The 21,076-nt window shown below is 44.1% G+C and overlaps 1 protein-coding gene across 1 annotated transcript in view; it reads left to right on the forward strand.

The window, feature by feature from the left end:
- Window positions 1–212: 212 nt before the first annotated feature.
- The window catches only part of GJA10 (gap junction protein alpha 10), a 41,209-nt gene continuing 20,345 nt past the window's right edge, over window positions 213–21,076 (forward strand). The window contains exons 1-2 of the mRNA XM_069236761.1: window positions 213–365; window positions 2,459–4,031. Coding sequence (XP_069092862.1) covers window positions 2,475–4,031 — 1,557 coding nt within the window. The 5' untranslated portion in view covers window positions 213–365; window positions 2,459–2,474. The remainder of the gene's footprint in view (window positions 366–2,458; window positions 4,032–21,076) is intronic.

Genomic DNA, 21,076 nt, shown 5'->3' on the forward strand with positions numbered 1-21,076 from the left:
GGGATCCCCGAAGATGCTCGCTGTAGTTTCTGGGAACATTACAGAACAGCCTGAACTTCACGCCAAGCCTCGCGCACCGTCTGATTAGGAATCACTGATGCCTGACATAATTACTCAATACTTCTGGCTGGAGGCGCTGTCTGATCCGTGCATAGTTTTTATAGCAACACCCGTCAATATAGGCATCAGAATTCCGAGAAATGTGAGGCGACTGATTGTTCCTCCCTTCAAATACCATATATTGGCCTCTTAGGAAAGAAGGGCTTCGTTTATGTCGCCATAAAGTGCCAGGGCTACAACATGCAACCGCAATAACGCCCTGCCATGCTCCGTGCGGCCTGACAGCCGTGGCCTTTGTGTGGGAGGTAAGTGGAACTGAGTGGGCATAGGATAGCATTTGTTAGCGATGCTTATTTAAAAAGGAAATGTTTGGTTACGGGATATTTAGTTTCAATTTGTATCAAATAAAGTGAGCATTGCGCCTAATGGAAACTTAAATGGCTGGCTCTTTACTAGTGGCGTTACACCATATTCAGGGCTACTGGAATTATGCGGCAGGAGAGGGTCAAATTATGCGGCAAGAATAGGTAAATTATGCGGCATAGTGCGGCGCATTTTGTAATACTAGTACTTCATTCTTTTATCACATTTTAACTTGGTAACACTGTCAGGATATTGGCTGCACCTCTGTAGTACCCATTTTACACCCAAATGTAGGCATCAGAAAGTTTGACCAGTCCAGCTTTGCTAACAGGCCTTCCATTGCGCGGAAACAGATGGTCACTGCGTTTTTAGTAACTTTTGAACCGTTAGTGCCAGAAAAAAAGTTTTTTTTTTTTTGTTAAAGTCTACAGATTATGTTGCAGATAATGGATTATGTGAGAATGGGGCAAATCTATAATTATGTGAAAATTGCTGCGGCTGCACACTTGCATAATTCCAGTGGCCCTGACCATATTTCCCTATTCACGTGGACCATGTAGTAAAGTGCTGAAGTGCTCATTCAAGGCACAGGAAAATTGTCTCAGACAATAGAGGAGTGAAGCCCGTGGAGAACTGGTTTTAGCCTGCTGTGGAGTTCTCGGTCGGTGTGAACGCAGCTTCATGTGGCACACACCCACCGGGTGGGTCCAAGAGGGCAAGCTCCATGCCAGATATTCAAAATGCTGACATAAGGTAAATTTGAAGTCTTAAAAAACTAGTAATTCTGCACCTGTAGCTGTACTCCTGTGTATGAATGTCATGTAATGTAAGATGGATTGGTAGAGAGCTGCTTGCCACCCATGAGGGTATCCAGGAACTAATCTTCTTCTATTTGGAATTCATGAGCATTTCCTGTAATACGCCTGGAAACCTCTGAGTATTACTGGGAATGTCTGTAAAATATTTCCCAGTGCATCATTTTACCTGTACATTCCTTTTCTTCTTTCCATAGGAAAGCAAATTCCTGTGGAACACCCTCTTCCCTTACATCTTCTCCAACTTTGGAGGTGAAAGGACAATTTCCCCAGCTATTTGCTGGAGTAGAGTCCTGATGACTTCCAGGGTGACAAAGGGTCAGATCAGCGTTTGTGAATGTCTACAAATGTACATGTTTGTGGGCATTACAAATTCAAAAAAGCTAGTGATTCCTTGTTCTGCCCACTTCTTCGCTCTTGGCTGGAACTTACTAGTGCGCATTTCTCCTTACTCGTGATCTAGAACTATGCACTGATAACCCCATTTACATGTGACAGGATTCTTTTTGTGAATGCCTGACCAGCGTAAATGAAGGCATTTCTGGCTGTTAATATTACTTTAAAAGCCTTTGTGAATTAGGCCCAATCAGTGCTTAACTTGTGCTCGTTGTTTCCGGTGCTGGGCACCGGCACTTATTTGTGATGGCCGGGGCTTATTCTTATGCTTCAAGCACTTGCTGCGAGCAAAAGACACATATGAGAAAGACAGAAGAAGGAAAAACTAAAAAGCGTCATAAAGGGAGAAAGTAGAAAGTTGCAGGATGAGCTGAAGGGGCAGGGGTGGCCTAAATGGATTGAAGAGGCCCGAGATGGCTTCAGGATTACGCTGCCTCAGTATTCAGTGCTGGCAGATTTAATTACAACAGTCTTGTGTTTAAGAGGAGGGCTTTGAGCACCGGCACCTCTTTATTTACAAATTAAGCACTGGGCCCAAAGAACCTGAATTGAATTCCTGGTCAGATCTTATGTTGTGAATCCGATCCCCTGAAACCTACGATGGACACCCGTGGTGTAGAGACTGCTGATCCACATAACTACTGTGATGTGTAAATAACAAAACATTTTTGCGTGCAGATACAAGCGCTGCTGTAACCACCAATTGTATTTTGACAAGGAAAGGGATGGATCATCCATTTTCTTAATTAAGTAAATTTGGCGATGTCTTTTGGATTGATGCTCTGCATACATTGTAATAAAGTACATTCATTACTGTTTTACAGAAATGAACCTTTGAAAATGGGGGACTGGAACCTCTTGGGCAGCATTCTGGAAGAAGTCCACGTCCATTCCACAATTGTGGGCAAAATTTGGCTCACGATCCTCTTCATATTCAGGATGCTTGTCCTGGGCGTGGCGGCTGAGGACGTATGGGACGACGAGCAAACCGACTTTGTCTGCAACACCGAGCAGCCCGGCTGCAGGAACGTCTGCTATGACAAAGCTTTTCCCATTTCGCTCATCCGCTACTGGGTGTTGCAGGTCATATTTGTGTCCTCACCATCCCTAGTGTACATGGGCCATGCACTTTATAGACTTCGAGCTCTTGAGAAAGAGAGGCAGAGGAAGAGGGCCCAGCTGCGGGCAGAGCTAGAGATGGAGCCTATCTTGGAAGAGCAAAGGCGCATAGAGAAGGTGCTCAGGAAGCTGGAAGAGCAAAAGAAAGTCAACAAGGCCCCTCTGAGAGGGTCTCTCCTACGTACATATGTCTTGCATATCTTAACAAGATCTGTCTTCGAGGTTGGGTTTGTTGCTGGCCAATACGCACTGTACGGGTTCAAACTGGATCCTCTCTACAAATGTATCCGCTTCCCATGCCCAAACTCAGTAGACTGTTATGTGTCCCGGCCCACTGAGAAGACTATCTTCATGATCTTCATGCACAGCATTGCAGTGGTCTCCCTCTTCTTAAACATTCTAGAAATCTTTCACTTAGGAATAAGGAAGATACGCCAAACACTGTATGAGAGGCCACGGAGTGAAATGACCGAAGATGACATAAGCATCTGCAAATCCAAGAAAAGCTCAATGATCCAGCATGTTTGTGTCATGGGCAACTCATCTCCACAAAAGATCATCCCTTTGTCTCCCACCAACTACTGTCAAACAATGGACCAAGGGGGCCTGCCCGCTTACCTGCCCCCAACCCAAGGCTTTAAAGTGATTCAGGGAACTGGTGAGCAAGGTCAATATGGAAATGGGTTCGGCAATGACAGAAAGCAGTCAAGTGGGGATCAGAACAACAGCGATCAACCGGATGGGCAGCTCCAACATCACTGCAAACAGGATCAGGGCTTTGGCCAATGCCACAGGCTCCCCAACCCTAATGAACGCTACCATGGGCAGCTCAGGGAGCAGTCTCTGCCTGCCCTCCAAAACCGTAATCTGTCCTCCAGCAGCGAGGACTCTCACAACAAGACCCAGCAGACGAGCCTGGGCTCCAAAAGCTGCCTTAAGAGTGAACAGTGCCTTGACCAACCAAAATTGAACCCAGCCTACCCCTACAAGTCATGTTTGCACTCCAGCCATGTGGAGATCTCCTCGGCCCTGCGTAAGTACAGCCGAGTGAGCAGCTGCAAAGACTTGGAGGAAAGCCGCCGGGACTCACTGGACAGTGGACTCAATGGCCATTCCACACGGAAAACCAGTTTCATGTCGCGAGTACTGTCGGAGGGTAAACTGGCCAGTGACCTTGAGGGCTCAGGCTCTAGGAACGGCTCTGGGTCTGAAACCAACAGGCGAGAAGAGAGTCCTCCAGTCACACCTCCGCCCCCCTCCGGACGCAGAATGTCGATGGCAAGTAAAGCCTGGCAGTCTAAGCCTAACCCTCTTTATAGGCTCCTTGTGTAGCAGCAGAGTGGGCTTCTCCCTTTACCTTACAGTAGCCACATTACAGTTTGTGTCCCTTATGTACAGTTGGTCTAGAAGGTTGGAATGAGATGCTGCAGATGGGGAAATTGCCACAAAATCACACTCTCTAACCACATAGAATCCGATGTGCAATGCAGTCAGACTATGAGCATGGTGGTTCCTCTAATCAGTTTCTTTGGGGCGTGCAAGCAAGGCTGACCTATACTTTGTAGCCAGTTACCTCTTGCTTTGACAGTATGTGAGTTATTCCTTATTTCAAATCACATATTCCTAGTTTATTTTCTTTACCCTGCTATAAGCAGCAGGCTTTTCGGAAATGTTTGCAGGGCCCAAGGGAAAAAACTATGCAGGTGCCCACTCTGCTTTGTAATGCACCTCAGGATGGACACAAAATGTTCAGTGGCGATAGAAAAACAGAGAATTTGGCAACACTTTGTAGTGTTACTGCCTAAGGTAGAGTGTATCATCACATTTCGGGCCTGCTTTTTTCTCACATGAACACATTTTTCTTACCGGAACTCAGGCCCCAAAAAGCGTGGAGCCCAAGGCAAAAAGTCCAAGCTGTTCTCCCATTCCTATTGCTCTAATGAATAAGTACAAATGAACAAGAAAATTGTGTGTTGAAGGAGGGCCAGTCTCAGCCTTTGAACACTGAGACATTGCTTTGGGAAAAGGTAGTGGTGGAAACATAAGGCAATGCTTCCCTACATCTCACCAGTGTTATGTAGTCAACAGGTCAGACAGGGGGTGTTTTCTGTCCTTCCCTTTCAGTTGTTAATTGAGGCGCTTTTTACTGGTACTAGTGAGAACTGAGGCACTACCGATCAATACCAAATTATTGTATTCTAGATATTCAGTGTAATTGCAGGAAATATGGGGAACGTATCCCAGAATGCATTGCATTAATAAATGAAAATCCCAGACTGGAACACGTCCCTGATGACACGGAGTCATCTGGTAACCTTACTTCAAGCTCCTGCCCACCCTCAACAAGCTCCCACAAAACCAGTCCTTTTGGCTTTTTTCTTTTATAGGAAAAGGTTTTTTTACACTTCAGTAAAACACTCAAAATGTGTACTTCATTTACAGCAGCAATAGATACTTCCATCACAACGACCAAATAAAGCACACAAATCAGCAATGCCAGATTTCCTTTTGGGCATAGGGCAGACAACTAAAGTGGAAACTCTCCTTACACACGGAATAGCCAGAGTATAGGCAGCAGCAATGCAAACTTTACTCACATGCAGAGAAATAGCTATAGCACAGCCAGCTGCAGCTCAGCAGGCACACACACACACAACAGGTGCAGTAGAGACAACAGCTATGAAAACTCCCCTCATACACAGCACAGGAACTACACATGCTGCAGCAGGGCAAGAGCCCTTTCCCAACACACAGGAGGGTCACAATAGGCAGCAGCCTGACAGATCACAGGATATTGCAGAGGTGCCTGCTGTGTCCCTGAACCAAACCTGCTTCCTTGACAATGTCACCGTGCTGCTGCTGGGACTGTGTCCCCATCACCAGCCTGAAATGCTCCCTGACACTAAGGTTACCAGGTGACACCCTGTCACCAAAGGTGTGCTTCTCCTGTCCTGCATTCTAGAAGAAATTGTCCTGGTTGACTTACACTTAGAAAGCTGAAAAAATTATTTGTGCAATAAAATCTGAAGACTGGAAGAGTGAGGGTCTCATTTACGAGTTTTTGGTGCACGGCAGTGCAGCAATTCACTTTGCTGCACTGCCCTGCGTTAAAAGGAAAAGGTACGAATGCACTGTATTACTGAAATACGGCGCATTCCTGTCCCTTCTGCCTGCGCTGGCGTACAAATTGGTGCCTAGCGCCAATGCAGTCACCTATGCACCATGGTGCAAGGGTCTCTGCTTTGTTGGCATGATTGTTTTTGCACAGGAAGAGACACCTTCCTGCACAAAAACAGTCAATGGAGCAATTGTGTAACAAAGGCCCCCGCAACCCCTGCAGTGCTGGGGGCCCCAACCTCCATGGAGCCCCCCCCAGCACAGCACCTGGCCTGAGTAGGTCCGGAGGATGGGGCCCTCTATGTTCTTTGCAAGGGGGCCCCGTCCAGTATCTTTACACCGCTGCAATGGAGGCGTTTTCCTCTTTCTATGTGTGCTGAAGAATGCAACACACATAGAAAGAGGTAAAAACAAGGAGAAAGTTATAAAGTTCCACTGTTTTGCCACATTCCTAGGTTTTCAGATCATTGTAAGTCTGGGAATGTGCCAAAGGGTGGCTTTGCGTCACCGCATAGATATGATGAAGTGGCCTGCGCCACCAGAGCATCATAAAAAGTGACTCTTCATTGTTGCAGGCTTCTGTAAATGAGGCTCCGAGTCCTTAGTGAAATGTAGCCGTCTGGTAACCTGGCCTTACTTGACAATGCCCTGAACACAGACCTGCCAATCTTAAGATAACCTTCGCAGTATGATTGTACAGACAAGAAGCTGTGACTTTGGCAGAAGAACAGAGACAATGTCAGGGGGTCTTTGGTTGCCCTGCTCTGCCTACACAGGCCCTAAATGGCACCCACCACTTCTCTCTTCCACCCGACAACAGCAAGAATTACTCATCTGGAGCTCCTCGGAAGGTTTTAAATAGAGACCTGCTGCGCAACACATTCAGATCTCTTCGCTGAGTCACCTGGTGAGTATTCCCATGAAACACCTATGGATTTTGAGGCAGTCCCAGATTTACCAACCCTGGTAAACCTGAGGATGCACCAAAATCCCTCTCCAGGTGAGGTGCAACTAGGAGAAATATCTTTTTGTCCTCATTTTTATTTATTTCTATGGCCCATATTTACAAAACAAAATGATGCAGCGTGCTACGTCATTAGGAAAGTGCTTGGATGTGTCATATTTACAGCAATACGACACATTCCTGTACTTTTCTCTGTGCTGGTGCACAATTGGCTTCCTAGCACCAATGCAGACACCCCTGCACCATAGTGCAAGGGTGTCTGCTTTGCAGGGATGATTGTTTATGTGCAAGAAGGGCCACATAGAAAGAGCAAAAAAGTGGAGAAATAAAGTTATATCTCCTCATTGTGGCACTTTTACATGACCCCTGGGGTGGCATAGGAATCTGACGCATTACCAGCCTTGTAAATCTGGGAATGTGTCAGATTTCATGAGTGTTGTATGGAAACACCCACAGCAACACCCATGGAATGCCCCATTCATGCAGAGTTATGCGTGAAAGGGGGGCATATTCAAAAGGCCATGAAAAGCCATGCAAGGTGGCTTTATGTGGCCTTGTAAATATGTGCTGGCACACTATGCCACAGGAGCATCACAAAAGTGGCACTCCGGCAGCGTTAATGTGCCGCCGGGGTATTGTATATATGACCTTTTGTGTGCTGCATTGTGCAGCCCACATAGAAAGAGAGAAAAACTTCTCAGAATCGTTTTTGTGCAGGAAAGTGTCCCTTTCTGCACAAAAAGATTCTGCATGCAACGCAGGCATGCGTTGGCGCTAGGCAGCCAAAACGATGCCAGCACAGTGGGAAAGGACAAGAATGCACTGTATGGCATAAATACCACACATTCGTGCCCTTTCCCTTTGATGCAGGGCAGCGCAGAAAAGTAACTTAAAGTTCTTAAATTTGGCCCTGTGTGTCACACAGCAGCACCGTGTGTGTTGGTAGGCCTATGCCCATTTTCTATCTTTTCACAGGCTGCTAGTGGGCCCCTCTGTGCAGATTGCGTCCAGCCTCCACAGGATCAGCTTGCTAAAGTGCTTCCTTTACCTACCTCTGAAATATCAATTGCAGCCACTTTGCTAACCCACATGTGGCTTGTTCATCACTCCCAGTATGGCAGGGCTCTGTGCCTGGGTGGTTCATTTTGTTTATCCAATTCCAGGGTTATGGTCAGTACAACCACCTAGCTTCTCCAAGTAGAGTTGCTTAACCTGTTGATCACTAAACATAAGCAACAGATGCACTCCATTCCCCAGACTGTAGCTCTAGGAAAGCAGCGGCAATAAAGGACCCTAAAAGCAGTCCATCCCGTTCCAATATCGGTGCATCAAATCGATTACTATGTCCTGATACAGTGATGTAGTTTGTCCCCTCTGTATTTCCTGCTCCTATTTTTGAAATACTACTGCAGCAACACAGGGGGCAGTATAGGCGCTCAAAGCAGTGCATCTCTTTCCAACATGGTGGTGCATACATTTGCTTAAAACAAATCAATGTGCCAGACTGCGACAAGATACATTGCAATGGGCAAAGGTAGCAGCCGTCTGGGGGAGGGGTGGGGAGGAGGTAGGAATCTGGGTGCCGAAATCAAGAACAGTGTGCTGGGGACAAAATAATAAAATCGTGAAAATTATTATAGGGGCAGGTGATAAGAGTGACGAAGTACTCATGGAGGTAAGGGTTAATATTGGTTATTTATTTACTTTATTTTTATGATGCTGTATAGAAAGACTTTGGCAAAGGTATATAGTAGTAACATTCAACACCGTAGTCCTCATCAAGGCAACAAGTGGAGTTTATGTGAAGGGTCAGAGAAAGTAACGGTTATTATTAGTACTAGCAAATGACTAGGAAACTGGTTCTAGGAGAACACCACTTGGTGGCGTGAGAAGCTTTAACTGGAGCAGGGGTCTCTAACCTTTTATGTATTGAAAGCTACTTATGTTCAGTAAAAATCATTGAGAGCTACTAATAGCATTAGTATTGTAAAAGTGTTCACATCAGACAATATCACATTAGTGGCCACCATATACAAGTTTACTATCAGGTTACTTCCAACAATGACATCAATACATCAGGAATGGCTGCTAGCGGTAATGTAAAAAAAAAACTTTGTCCATATAGAATGCCTCTTCATAGGTAATACATAACATCCATAGCTGCAATGCCTCTTGCACAAAGGAATACCATTTGTAAAAAAGCCAGCTCAATGCCACATGATTTATCACTCAAATATCAGCTTTGAATATATTTAGGAAATTCAGCAGTTTTTCTTCAAATATCAGCACTAGTTCTAAAAATAAATACATTTGCATCTTCGAATACACACTCTCAAATTTTATATACACATATTCGTTTAACCAAGCAAATACTTTTAATTTAGTAGGCTTGGCTGTGCAGAGGAGAGCTACTCACAGGTAGCTGGAGAGCTACCAGTAGCTCACGAGCTACTCGTTGGAGATGCCTGAACTAGAGTAAAAATTTCAGAGCGGCAAGCGGCACAAGCAGACAATGATGTGATGGAGAGAAAGGGGGAAAAAGAATAACGTGAACAGCCTCAGCGGGAGAGAGTTGTTTATGTACCGACACCGACTGCAAAGAAGTTAGGAAAAACGTTGGGGATGGAGGCCAGAACTTTTGTTCAAACATTAAAAGAAAGACTTGCCAAGTTCTTTATTCAGCAACCAATGAATACTTATTTTAATTGCTCTGGTATTCCAGAAAGAATATTTCCCAGAAGCAGTTTAGACTTTAAAATGGGAAAGAGAAGTGTTCGACTGGATTAAACAAGCTACACCATTTTCTGTCGGGTATTGATGGATCATAAAGATATGACATGGTTAAGACATATTATTTGTGGCCCACATTTAAAATGCACCCTAGCTCAAATGACCTACGCCTAAGGAAAAGAGTCCCCAGGGAAAAAGAGGAGAAGTTTAATTCGTTCTTTGTCGCTCCCTTTTCCATCCTAGAAGTGTCCGTTATAACACGCGTAATTTAAACAACTCGTTGTGTCATAAATAGGCAGTCACAAACAGCAGCCGGCCCTGACCTGTTTTTTAATGCACACCCTGGATCTATTTCACTGGTAAGCATTTTTGTGTATTTTTTATTTCTAAAACTGGGGTCGTATTTGTTGCTGTGCGGCACTTTACGTGGTGCGTAACATTTGTTAATATTATATGTTTCTGGGATATTTTGCGGACCAGGACCTAGTGCTTTTTAGAAATTGCATCAGGAGCCGAAGTTTGAAAGTTTTAATATGGAATTCGTAAAAGTGTCCGACCTCGCACATGCCAGCTCCTACTTTCATATGCCATTATCGAACAAATTCCACATTTTAGCAAGTGCTCAAAATAGACCAGTGATACTTTAGCGAGGGATAATGTGGCGCATCACATTTTGAGGCGTAACAAGTAGTAGGTGCTTCACATAAAGCTGTGTTCACACATTTACACACAACAGGTATTAATTATTTAAGTTTTGCGTGGACGCACGTGCGACGGTTGCAAAGCCATACAAAGCACTGTGGTCCAGATTTACTGACATTTTGGTCCATATTTATACTTTTTTTGCGCCGCCTTTGCGTCATTTTTTGACTCAAAAGTGGCGCAAACTTGCAAAATACAATTGGCCCATATTTATACTTTTTGATGCAAAACTCCGCTAACGCAGTTTTGCGTCAAAAAAATTTGCGCCGGCTAACGCCATTTTGAAGCACCATGCGGGCGCCGTATTTATCGAATTACGTTAGCCGGCGCCGTCTGGTGTGCGTTAAAAAAAAACGACGTACACCAGGCAGCGCCGGCGTAGGGGGATATGGGGCTTGGGCGTGAAGAAATGGGGCAAGTCAGGTTGAGGCAATTTTTTCGCCTCAACCCGATTTGCGCCATTTTTTTTCACTCCCAACCCCCATAGAAATGACTCCTGTCTTAGCAAAGACAGGAGTCATGCCCCCTTGCCCAATGGCCATGCCCAGGGGACTTCTGTCCCCTGGGCATGGTCACTGGGCATAGTGGCATGTAGGGGGGCACAAATCAGGCCCCCCTATGCCACCAAAAAAATAAAAAAAAACACTTACCTGAACTTACCTTAATGTCCCTGGGATGGGTCCCTCCAGCCTTGGGTGTCCTCCTGGGGTGGGCAAGGGTGACAGGGGGAGTCCCTGGGGGCATGGGAGGGCACCTCTGGGCTCCTTCAGAGCCCACAGGTCCCTTAACGCCTGCCTTTTGCAGGCGCTAAAAAACGGCGCAAAAGCGGCTGGACGTCATTTTTTTTGACCTGCCCACTCCCGGGCGTGTATTTTGCCCGGGAGTATAAATCCGACGCACATGCCTCGGAGTCGATTTTTTAGACGGGAACGCCTACCTTGCATATAATTAAAGCAAAGTAGGTGTCCATGCTAAAAAATGACGCTAACTCCATGGACTTTGGCGCTAGGCGCGTCTAACGCCAAAGTATAAATATGGAGTTAGTTTTGCGTCGGAATTGCGTAAAAAAAAACGACGCAATTCCGGCACAAACGGAGTATAAATATGCCCCAATTGTATTTTGTAAGTTTGCACCTCTTCTGCGTAAAAAAATTACGCAACGGCGGGACAATTAAAGTATAAATATGGGCCTTTGTGTTCCGGTAGCGTCACTTTTTTTGATGCAGCGCAGACACAAAATGTATATGGGAGAATTACAAAGCTATGCAAAGCTTTATTTGAGTGTCTTTGCGTGGCTTAGTAAAAAAAAAGTAACATAACGCAACGCAGAGCATAGAGATACCTTGCGTTACTTTGCATTGGAAAGGCGTTTCATTGGCCGAGCATGGGTGTTCCCATGCATCCACACGTGGGGTCTTATTTATAAGGCCCTAGCAGCACACTGTGCCACCTAAGCAGCAATTGTTTTGATGCTCCAGTAACGCAGACGGCCGGCCCATATTTACAAGGCCACGCAAAGTCGCATTGTGTGGCTTTTCATGGCCTTGTAAATATGGCTCCATTTCACACACAACTCTGCATGAAAGGGGCGCTCCGTGGGTACGGCTGTGGGTGTTCCCACGCAACACTTATGGAAACTAATGGAATCTGACACATTCCCAGATTTGCAAGGCTGGGAATGCGCCAGATTCCTATGCCACCTCAGGGGTGGCAAGCTAGCAAGCTTAGTGCCATTATTTAAGGATGAATTTGGACTTGAATTTAGCACAGGGCGATAAATATGGCATTAAGGCCATAGCGTCATTTTCTGCACGGGAAAGCCCACCTTGCATCTAATTGACACAAGGTAGGTTTCCACGTTGTCGACGGGTCTAGCGCCAAAGTATAAATATGGAGTTAAGTTTGCGCTGAATTAGCATCATTTATTTTGACGTTAATTCAGTGCAAACCAGGTATAAATATGCCCCTATGTCTGTAAAAATGTTCGCCCTAATTTTAGGGTGAGTCGAGATGTACGTGGTTTACTCTCTAAGGGAGTTATTTTACAAATGTCATGAGGAAGTAAGGATTTGCATGGGTGCTCGAGTGGCGCAAAGCAACGCAACGAAACGCAAAGCATTGCATCCATTTACTTACCATTATAAAAGCCTGCAAGCGCAAAGCAACATTACACAACACCATGCAAGCTTGAGCACACTCCTTAGTAAGTAACTGCATGTATTTGCCATCCCAAGTTTGTGTGTAATAACATAAATGTTTTTGTTACTTGCACACCATCGTGCTATTGTTTATTTTACTCATATCTGAACCCCTGTCGCAAATCTTACTGAGGTTCAACTAGAACTATATTGTGGAGGACCATCATGTGTGTAGAGGGCATAAAAGACACACTCCTGCATTGTAGTTGCAGTTGTACAGTGCAGAAAAGCACACACAAAGTGCACGAATTAATTGTGCATTTTTACTATTTTATTTAAAAGAACAGTGCTAAAGTTAATGGTTTTTAAAATCATTTGATGTGTGTTTATTAAGCATTGGGCAACTGAAAAAATATCTACTTACTTAAAACGAGGATAAGTACACTTAAGCTGGGCAGCTATGTGTGTTTTATTACCTCTGTAGGATTAGTGCTTAATTTGTGCAGGTCATTGCTGGTGGTGGGCACGGGCATTTGTGTTGATACCAGCCTTATTTGTTATCATCAGACTTTGACTGAGATCAAGAGAGAAAAAGACAGAAAAGGGCAAAAGGAGGAGAAGAAAGACAGGAAAACAGTGTTAAAGAAAGAACAGGAATGAAAACCATTCTTCAAGATGAGGTAAAGAGACTGGAAGTCTAGGGTGGTGGAAGAAAGAGCAGACTTGCCATCCTGAAAAGGTTTTTACAGTCTGAGAGAGGATGATGGGGTTTGCAGGATGCAGAGATGGAGGCTGTGCTTTCAGACTATCACCCCCTGACCAGGCATGGTGAGGCTTTGTGGGGCGAGGCCACGAAAAGGAATTGAGCTTTGTGCTGGGCACTGCATGGCAGCCCCTTCTACCCTTTCCAGACAATACAAACACAAGCTTTCTGGTGATATCCTCAACGTCTTGAGGAGGTTGCACAACCCTTGAAGAATGCCAGCTGTGCATAGTTTCCACTCATGAACGGGAAATCCACTCTGGGCAGATGTTTCCAGCTAACCATGTTTTTTACCGTTTTCTAACATCTATTTATTAAATGGCAATATGTGGAGAGCTGATATGGTGTGACACGGTGCACAGTGCGAGTTGGCAGGTTTGAAAGAGGCATGAGGTGGAATCAAAACTAGACAGCCTTGGTATCTCGCAACCCTGGCATGGGGGCACTGGCGGGGAACTCCTAAGGAAAGGTTTGGGCTCTTGCACTTATACTTTTAGAGATTAACCACTGCGTGGGGTGCACACAATGCTACATGGTATTGTTGAAGCATATGTGATTTTAGGGAAAGACACAGGGAGGTGATCTCTTAACCTGGAGGGTGTGTTGCTGCAAAACTTTATTTTTTGCAACATTTGGGAACTTTTAAGGAAATCTTCCCAACTTCGAGAAAGGGACAACGTTTTACGCTTGATTACAGTTGCGTGAAATTACGAATTTTATGACAATTTAGTTTGCAAAAAGTAAACTTGCAGAGAAAAAATCTGCAGACATTTGAAATTGTGAAAAGAAAAAAACCTGCAAAAAGAAATCTTGCGTATAAAATGTCTGCATGCATTTTCCATTTTGGATGGAGTGAATTAGAGCAGTGGTCTTCACACAAGGGGACTGCCCCCCCAAGAGATCCTCACATGATCCTAGGGGTGGTGTCAAGAGAATCAATACACTGAGAACAGGGTTTTGTTTTAAGCTGAAAAAAATGAGCAGCAGTATACCGCTCTGTAATGGGCCATCATTAACATGTTTTGTCATTTATATCCAAGCTGGGAGTATGTCTCAAAAGGGAAGGGTCTCCAAATAATACCCTCAGCCCCACTTCTAATAATCACACTGTGGATACTTTTACACCGTAGTAAGGCCTGTCTGACCAGAATACTATGTTTGGCATCATGTATTTGATTGTATTTTTAAAACAGAAACCAAACTTAACTGCTGTGTTTAAATAAGTTTGGACATATTTCAAAATCGCTAATTTAAATAGAACAATTGTGAAAGATTCAGAGGGGGGGCCCTGATGATGCAGTAAAATGATCGCACAATAGGCAGAACAACTTTGCAAAGGCAAAGTTAAACCAATAAACCCCATATAACCCATAATGAGCAAATATCTGGAAATTTGCAAAATTGATCTGGCAGAAAAAAAAACTTTGCACACCCTTACTCTAAATGTGCACCCTGAGGCTGTTGCGTTCAGTAAGAAAATAATTTACGGTACAGTACCTGTATCCACCGTGAAGAAAACAAACCGCTATTATTATTCTTAATTTAGGCCATTATAATGTTTAATACCAGAAGTACAGATGTACTCTAGCATCTGTGGCCAAGATTTAAGAGTGCCTAGAGCGGGCTAACAACACATTAGTGCCATTTTTTTTACGCTAATGTGGCATTAGATGGCCAAAAATGCCACCCCATATTTACAAAGTGGCACAATGCTTGCATTGCGCCACTTTGTAACCCTTTGTGCCACATTATGCCTGCGCCTGCTGATCCTGCAAAGAATCGAACTAGCATAAAAACTATGGCGCTAGTTTCTTAACTACCGTCACGGTGCCCCATATATTAAATATGGAGCACTCATGTGGTGTTACGGGGCCACTAAGGGAAGCTAGAAAAGTGGCACTTTGTGCAGCGCAGCACCACTTTTCATAAATATGCCCATCTGTTTTAATGAACTGATAACATTTCACCCATTGCATCGCAACCATGCACGTACAACATATGAGCAGTACTGTTATCAACAGGTATGCTATGAGGTCACAAAAACATTCTACTGCCTACTCTCTATAGAGAATGCCATTACATTCGGTATGGTTTATTTTGATATTTTAACATAAATAGGAAGAATTGTAATTTAAGTATCCCTCTTTTATTTTTAAATGGAGGGAGAGAAAGGAAGTAAATTATTTCCCCCCAAAGTGGCATGTGTCCATTGAAAGTCAATGGCACAGGAAGAGTAACTGCACATTCCACTCTTAAATGCTGCTGGTAGCTTTATTTAATTAAATAAAAAGAGCAAGAACAGGGTGCCACATAAGATGCAGGATTTGCATAGAAAAGCGGCTTTCTTCAGAACAGTGATGAGACACACATTTGGTAACATGAAATTGTGTCGCAGCCATTGTGACTAAGAGCTATTTATATTTTCGGAATGGTAGTTTTTTGTAGTTACAGAAAAACGAAAATTGATAAAAAGCACATCTGAACTAATATTATATTTTTTTAAAGACTCCAGGTGCATTCCAATACTTTATGGCCCAGATTTCCTAAACCTTTGCACCTGGTTTGCGCTACAAAAGTGACAAAAAAGCAATCCCAAATTGCTGCGGTGGGATTTACTTTCAAACATAAATCAAGATTTGCATTGAAAAGTTGCCTAAAGTAAAGCAAAGCCTAGATATGCATCACTTTGAGTCAATGGGGCGTACCATGGGTGGTAGATGGTCATTCTCATGCAATCATCCATGGTTTTTGAAGAAAATTTATATCTACTAACATATGTAGAAAGGCAGTTGCTCCAAAAAATTACACATCCTTGGATCAGGGGTAACAGTGGAGCAACTTTTTAAACTCTCTACTTTTTTCCAGTTATGCAAGCACAGTAAAGGTATTAAAGCATAGCTTTTTGTACAATACCTATGCCTGACAGAACACACACACACCCTTGCACTATGTACATGGCAGCCTATAGAACACCTGCGCAGGAAGAGAGAAAAACAGCACTATATCTTAGAAAGTATGGTACTGCTCTCTCCCTTTCATGCAACACAAACAAAATATGTTTACATTTAGATTAAGCAGCCAATGAAAAAATAAGTCTAAAAAAGCAATAACAAGGAAAACTAATGATAGAGAAAAAAAATTAACTAGAGAGAAAATCTACTGATAGAGATTCTCAAACCATCCTGATCAGTCTAGTTTTACTTAGCATCTGTTAAGTGTGTGGTGTGCTGTGCATTGTTGTAAATTAGCCTTATACACATATTTATCTTTTACACTGTTTTGACAGAACTCAGAAGTTTTAGTGGTGTGTTTGGCAGGCAGTCAGCAATGAGCAGAGAGGGGATTTGCTAACATCACCTAGATCTTTAAGAAAAAGGAACACTTTTGTAATGTCTCTTTTCATGGTCTGAAAATGCTCTAAAAACAACGAAAATTAATCCTACAAGACAGAAAGGCCCTGATTTATACTTTTTGGGGTAAGACAGCACTAACGCAGTTTTGCACCAAAAGGTTTAGCACTGGCTTGCACCATTTCTGTGCACCAGCCGGGCACCATATTTATGGAATGGTGCAAGCCGGTGCAAAGGGTAGGCTAGTGTAACAAAAATAATGACGTTAGTCGGATGGGGCTGGCGGTATGCAAGAAGGGGGTTTTGCACCACAAAATGACATTAGGCAGGATAGAGTAAAACAAAGTGACTCTAACCTGCCTATAGTCATTTTCTGACGCAAAACCATCCATACCACATGAATCCTGTCTTAGAAAAGACAAGAGTCATGCCCACCTCCTCAATGGCCAGCACAGGGTACCATGGTCCCCTGGGCATGGCCATTGCACCCTGTGCCATGTATGGGGGCCCATTTCAGGGCCCCCTATGGCACTTAAAAAAAAAAATAATAATTACCTGTACTTACCAGGAAAGGGGGCCCCCATTCTCCGCTGTCCCTCGGGTGTGGGTGTCCCTGGGGCCTAAGGAGGGCACCTGTGGGCTTATTCCATGGTGATACACCATGGAAGTAGGCCCACAGGTACCCTAACGCCTGCCCTGACCCAGGCGTTAAAAAATTGGGCAAAGCAAGTTTTGCACCATTTTTTGACCCCTCTTCCCTCCCATGCACCATTTTTGCACGGGAGTATAAACATGGCGTTAAGGCCATAGATCATTTTTTTGCATGGGAACGCCTACCTTGCATCTCATTAAGGCAAAGTAGGTTTCCACGTCCCAAAAATGACTTAAAATCCATAAATTTGGCACTAGACGGGTCTAGCGTCAAAGTATAAATCTGGAGTTAGTTTTGTACCGAATTTGAGTTTAAAAAAATGACGCTAATTCGGTGCAAACAGAGTATAAATATGCCTCAAAATATGTAAAAATGAATTATAAGTACAGTGCACGCTGGTTACAATGGACACTTCTGCGCTTGAGTGTATGTATGGTATAGGATGGCGAGTAACACCAAGGCTTCTAGAGGAGAAAGAAACATATTTGGTAACAAGTAACTGCAAAGATGTTGCTTACGCGTAAAACTCTGAGACATTTTGGCTGAAATACATCAACCAAGGCAAGTAAAGTGATGTGAAGGACCTATGTCCATCCAGGCTGGTGAGAGGAGTTTACATGAAATCTTACCTCTACAGGGATTTTGGTTATTTCAATCCATCCTGCTTGTGAGAAATGCTTTAAAGAAAACGTAACTCTTGCCCCGGTTGATTATCTTGTTGAGTCTCTCACCACCTCCCACATTCAACGGTTAATGACGTCTATGGGTTGACTATGGCCACTGAAACTGTATCACAGTCGATGTTTGATTGGAGAAATGTGTAGTTTCTTGCAATTTCTCTTGTCTATTGTAGCCATACTGCACTGTACTCAATAAACATTTAATCAAATTACAACTGAGATTGGCTGGAGTTGTTTATTAAAGCATAAACAGAATATTATCATTTCTGTTAATTCACAGGCTTAAAAACAGTCAAGAGACGCATCATATTAACTTGTATTCCAACGGCCATACCCTAAATGTGTACACTGAGGCATTCTTTTGCTGCCTTCCCTACTGATCTACATTACAAGTCAAGTCATGGTGGGCTTGTGATAAAATGGCCGACGCCCTTCCTGAATACACAGTACTGATCTGTTACCATCTTGTGAGAGGTGGGATATCCAGGGGACTAGCACTCACCTTCCCGCTCTCTTCAGCCTACCCATTTAGCCTTCCCAGTGTAGGATTCCAAAAATACACAGATGTCAAAGAGAGACGATGGATGAGGGGATTAAGGGTCATGGATGAAAGTGGACATCATGAAAAATAAAATAACAGTTGAATTGTGGCATATGAGCAGGGATTACATCTCACAAACACCAGTGTGGTGTTATGAGGCATTAGAAGTTTCTACAGACTTGGGCCCAAATTTCTGAGTTTTGTGGAACAAGACAGTGCAGTAAGTTACCTTGCTGGGCTGCCCCGCGTTACATGGAAAGGGCAGGAATGCGCCTTATCTATGGCATACAGTGTATTCCTGTCATTCCCAGAACTGGTGCACAATGGGCTGCCTAGCGCTAACGCAGGCATCTTTGCAGCATGGTGCAAGGCTGCCTGTGTTACTTTCAGGATTGTTTTCATGCAGGAAAAGCACACATAGAGGAAACAAACAAGGAGAATTAATGATATTTCTCCTCACTGCACCTCCCCTGGGGAGGCATAATATTTTGGCGCATCCCCAGTTTTGGTCTTGTAAATCTGGGGATGCATCAAAACCCATTGGTGTTGCAGGTGAACACCCACCGCAAAGCCCATGGAACGCCTCCCTAGTTAAGAATAAGGCAATGCCGCAATTTGTGCTGTCTAGCCTTACTCTATATTTATGAGGCCATTCAAAGCCATGCAAAGTGGCTTTGCATGGCCTCATAAATATGAGTTAGTGGTTTGTGTTACCATTGCATCAAAAAAAGTGATGCAACAGCTATGCAAGAGACTCAATAAATATGGCCCTTGTTTCATTGGTAAGGCAACAACGTATGCCTCACATAGCCAAAATACATCCTCAACAGAGGTCAGTCACTTGCTCAACCTGGCGATTGCGTCTCGAGCGACTGCTGCTTGATATTGGCCTCTATTAGGTGTATCAAGTCTCTGTTCTTGATCAAGGAAATGCATTTTTTTCTGCAAACACTTGGCCCATCTGACTTGGTGTTTGGTACTCTACCTCTTTGGAGGCTACAGACATTCTTGCATTGGCAGCTGTCGATTACCTAAAAATCACTGCTTACATTTTAAGTGAACTTTAGCAAAGAGGGGAAATTGCTCTCAATGTGAAAGATCGTCTGTGCTTCCTACAAATAATAGAGAATCATATTGTGTCACAGTCTTTTCAGAGATATACTAGGGAGGACCCTTCTTATTACACCTGTTAGAACAAGCTAACAAATGCCACAGAACTTAATGGCACGGCATTTTATAGCACAAAGTGACACACAGCATTTTGGGGCATATTTATGAGATTAGTAGTTCAGCACAGCCATTAACCTTGCTGCGGTGCACTATGTCACTGGGAAAGGGCAGGAATGTGCCATATTTAAGGCATACAGTGCATTCCTGCCTTTTCCCTCTGCACCAGTTCCCTTTTAGCAGCCTAGTGCCAACGCAGGCACCCTTGCACTAAGGTGAAAAGGTGCTTGCTTTGGATGCAGGATTGTTTTTAAGCAGGAAGAAACACCTTCCTGCACAAAAACAGTCCTTAGAGGCATATTCCTCTAAAGAGGAAGTCACGAGGAGAAACAAAGATATTTCCCCTTGATATACCTTTCCTGGATAGGCGTATCATTTTGGGGCATTCCCAGGTTTACCGGGTTTGGTAAATCTGGAAATGCTTCAAAAACCATGGGAGTTGCGTGGGAACACCCATGCGACGGCCATGGAACGCCTCCCTTGTGCAGAGTAATTCAACACAGAGATTTGCACTGTGTTGCATTACTCCAGATTTTTGAAGCCATTCACAGCCACGCAAAGTGTCTTTGTGTGGCTTCATAAATCTGACTTAGAGGTTTGTGTCACGCATGTACCACGTTGCGTGATGCAAGCGTGATGCAAACCTCTCATAACTATGCCCCTTCTTCTGGTTGCTTACCATTAAAAAGGCCTGTGGGCACAGTGCCTACATAAAATAAAGAAATACAGGGCACAATGATTTACACTACACAACACACTGTTTATGTGCTTGCAGAAACTGGCCTCCACTGCGCTTTGCAATGGGATCATTCTGTGAATATATGTTTTACAACTATCACCCCAACATCCCATAGACACATAAACTTACTCTCTCATGGCTCAGTAAATTGAAGGGGTGATTCTACACATAACTTGGTCTAGGAAGTAACAAGCGTGAGCCCGACAAGGCCTGAGGGACGGAAGGTTCTCCTTGACAAAAATCTGTGAGAGCCTGCAGACCAGTTCATTGTAACACTATTCTATATTTTAATGCCTGTGACAACATCTGAGTCCTTCCATCACTGATATGGTGAGCAGGGCCGACCTTTGCATGGGGAGCGCCCTGGGCAGAGACAGTTTGGTGTCCTATCTGGTGATGATCTGTAAAATAAGGCGGCAGGGGGACCATTTTGTGTTCACAGGTCAGCCCTCGGCAGGTTATATCCAGTGTTTTAAATGGGCAGGTACTACCGGAAATGAGTACCTGCACTTCTCTAATTTGAAAGGGAGAGTACAAATGAGTGCTCTGTGCGGCCCCCTGAATGTTGGCACCCTGTGGGTGGGCCCAGCTCGCCCAGGCCAGAGGCTGGCCCTGATGCAGTGCTTAACTTGTGCTTGTTGTTTCCAGTGCGGAGCACCAGCATTTATTTTTGAGGGCCGGCTCTTATTCTTCTGCCTCAAGCATTTACTGCGAGAAAAA

Source organism: Pleurodeles waltl, chromosome 5 (genome assembly GCF_031143425.1).
Source record: "Pleurodeles waltl isolate 20211129_DDA chromosome 5, aPleWal1.hap1.20221129, whole genome shotgun sequence".
NCBI lineage: Eukaryota > Metazoa > Chordata > Amphibia > Caudata > Salamandridae > Pleurodeles > Pleurodeles waltl.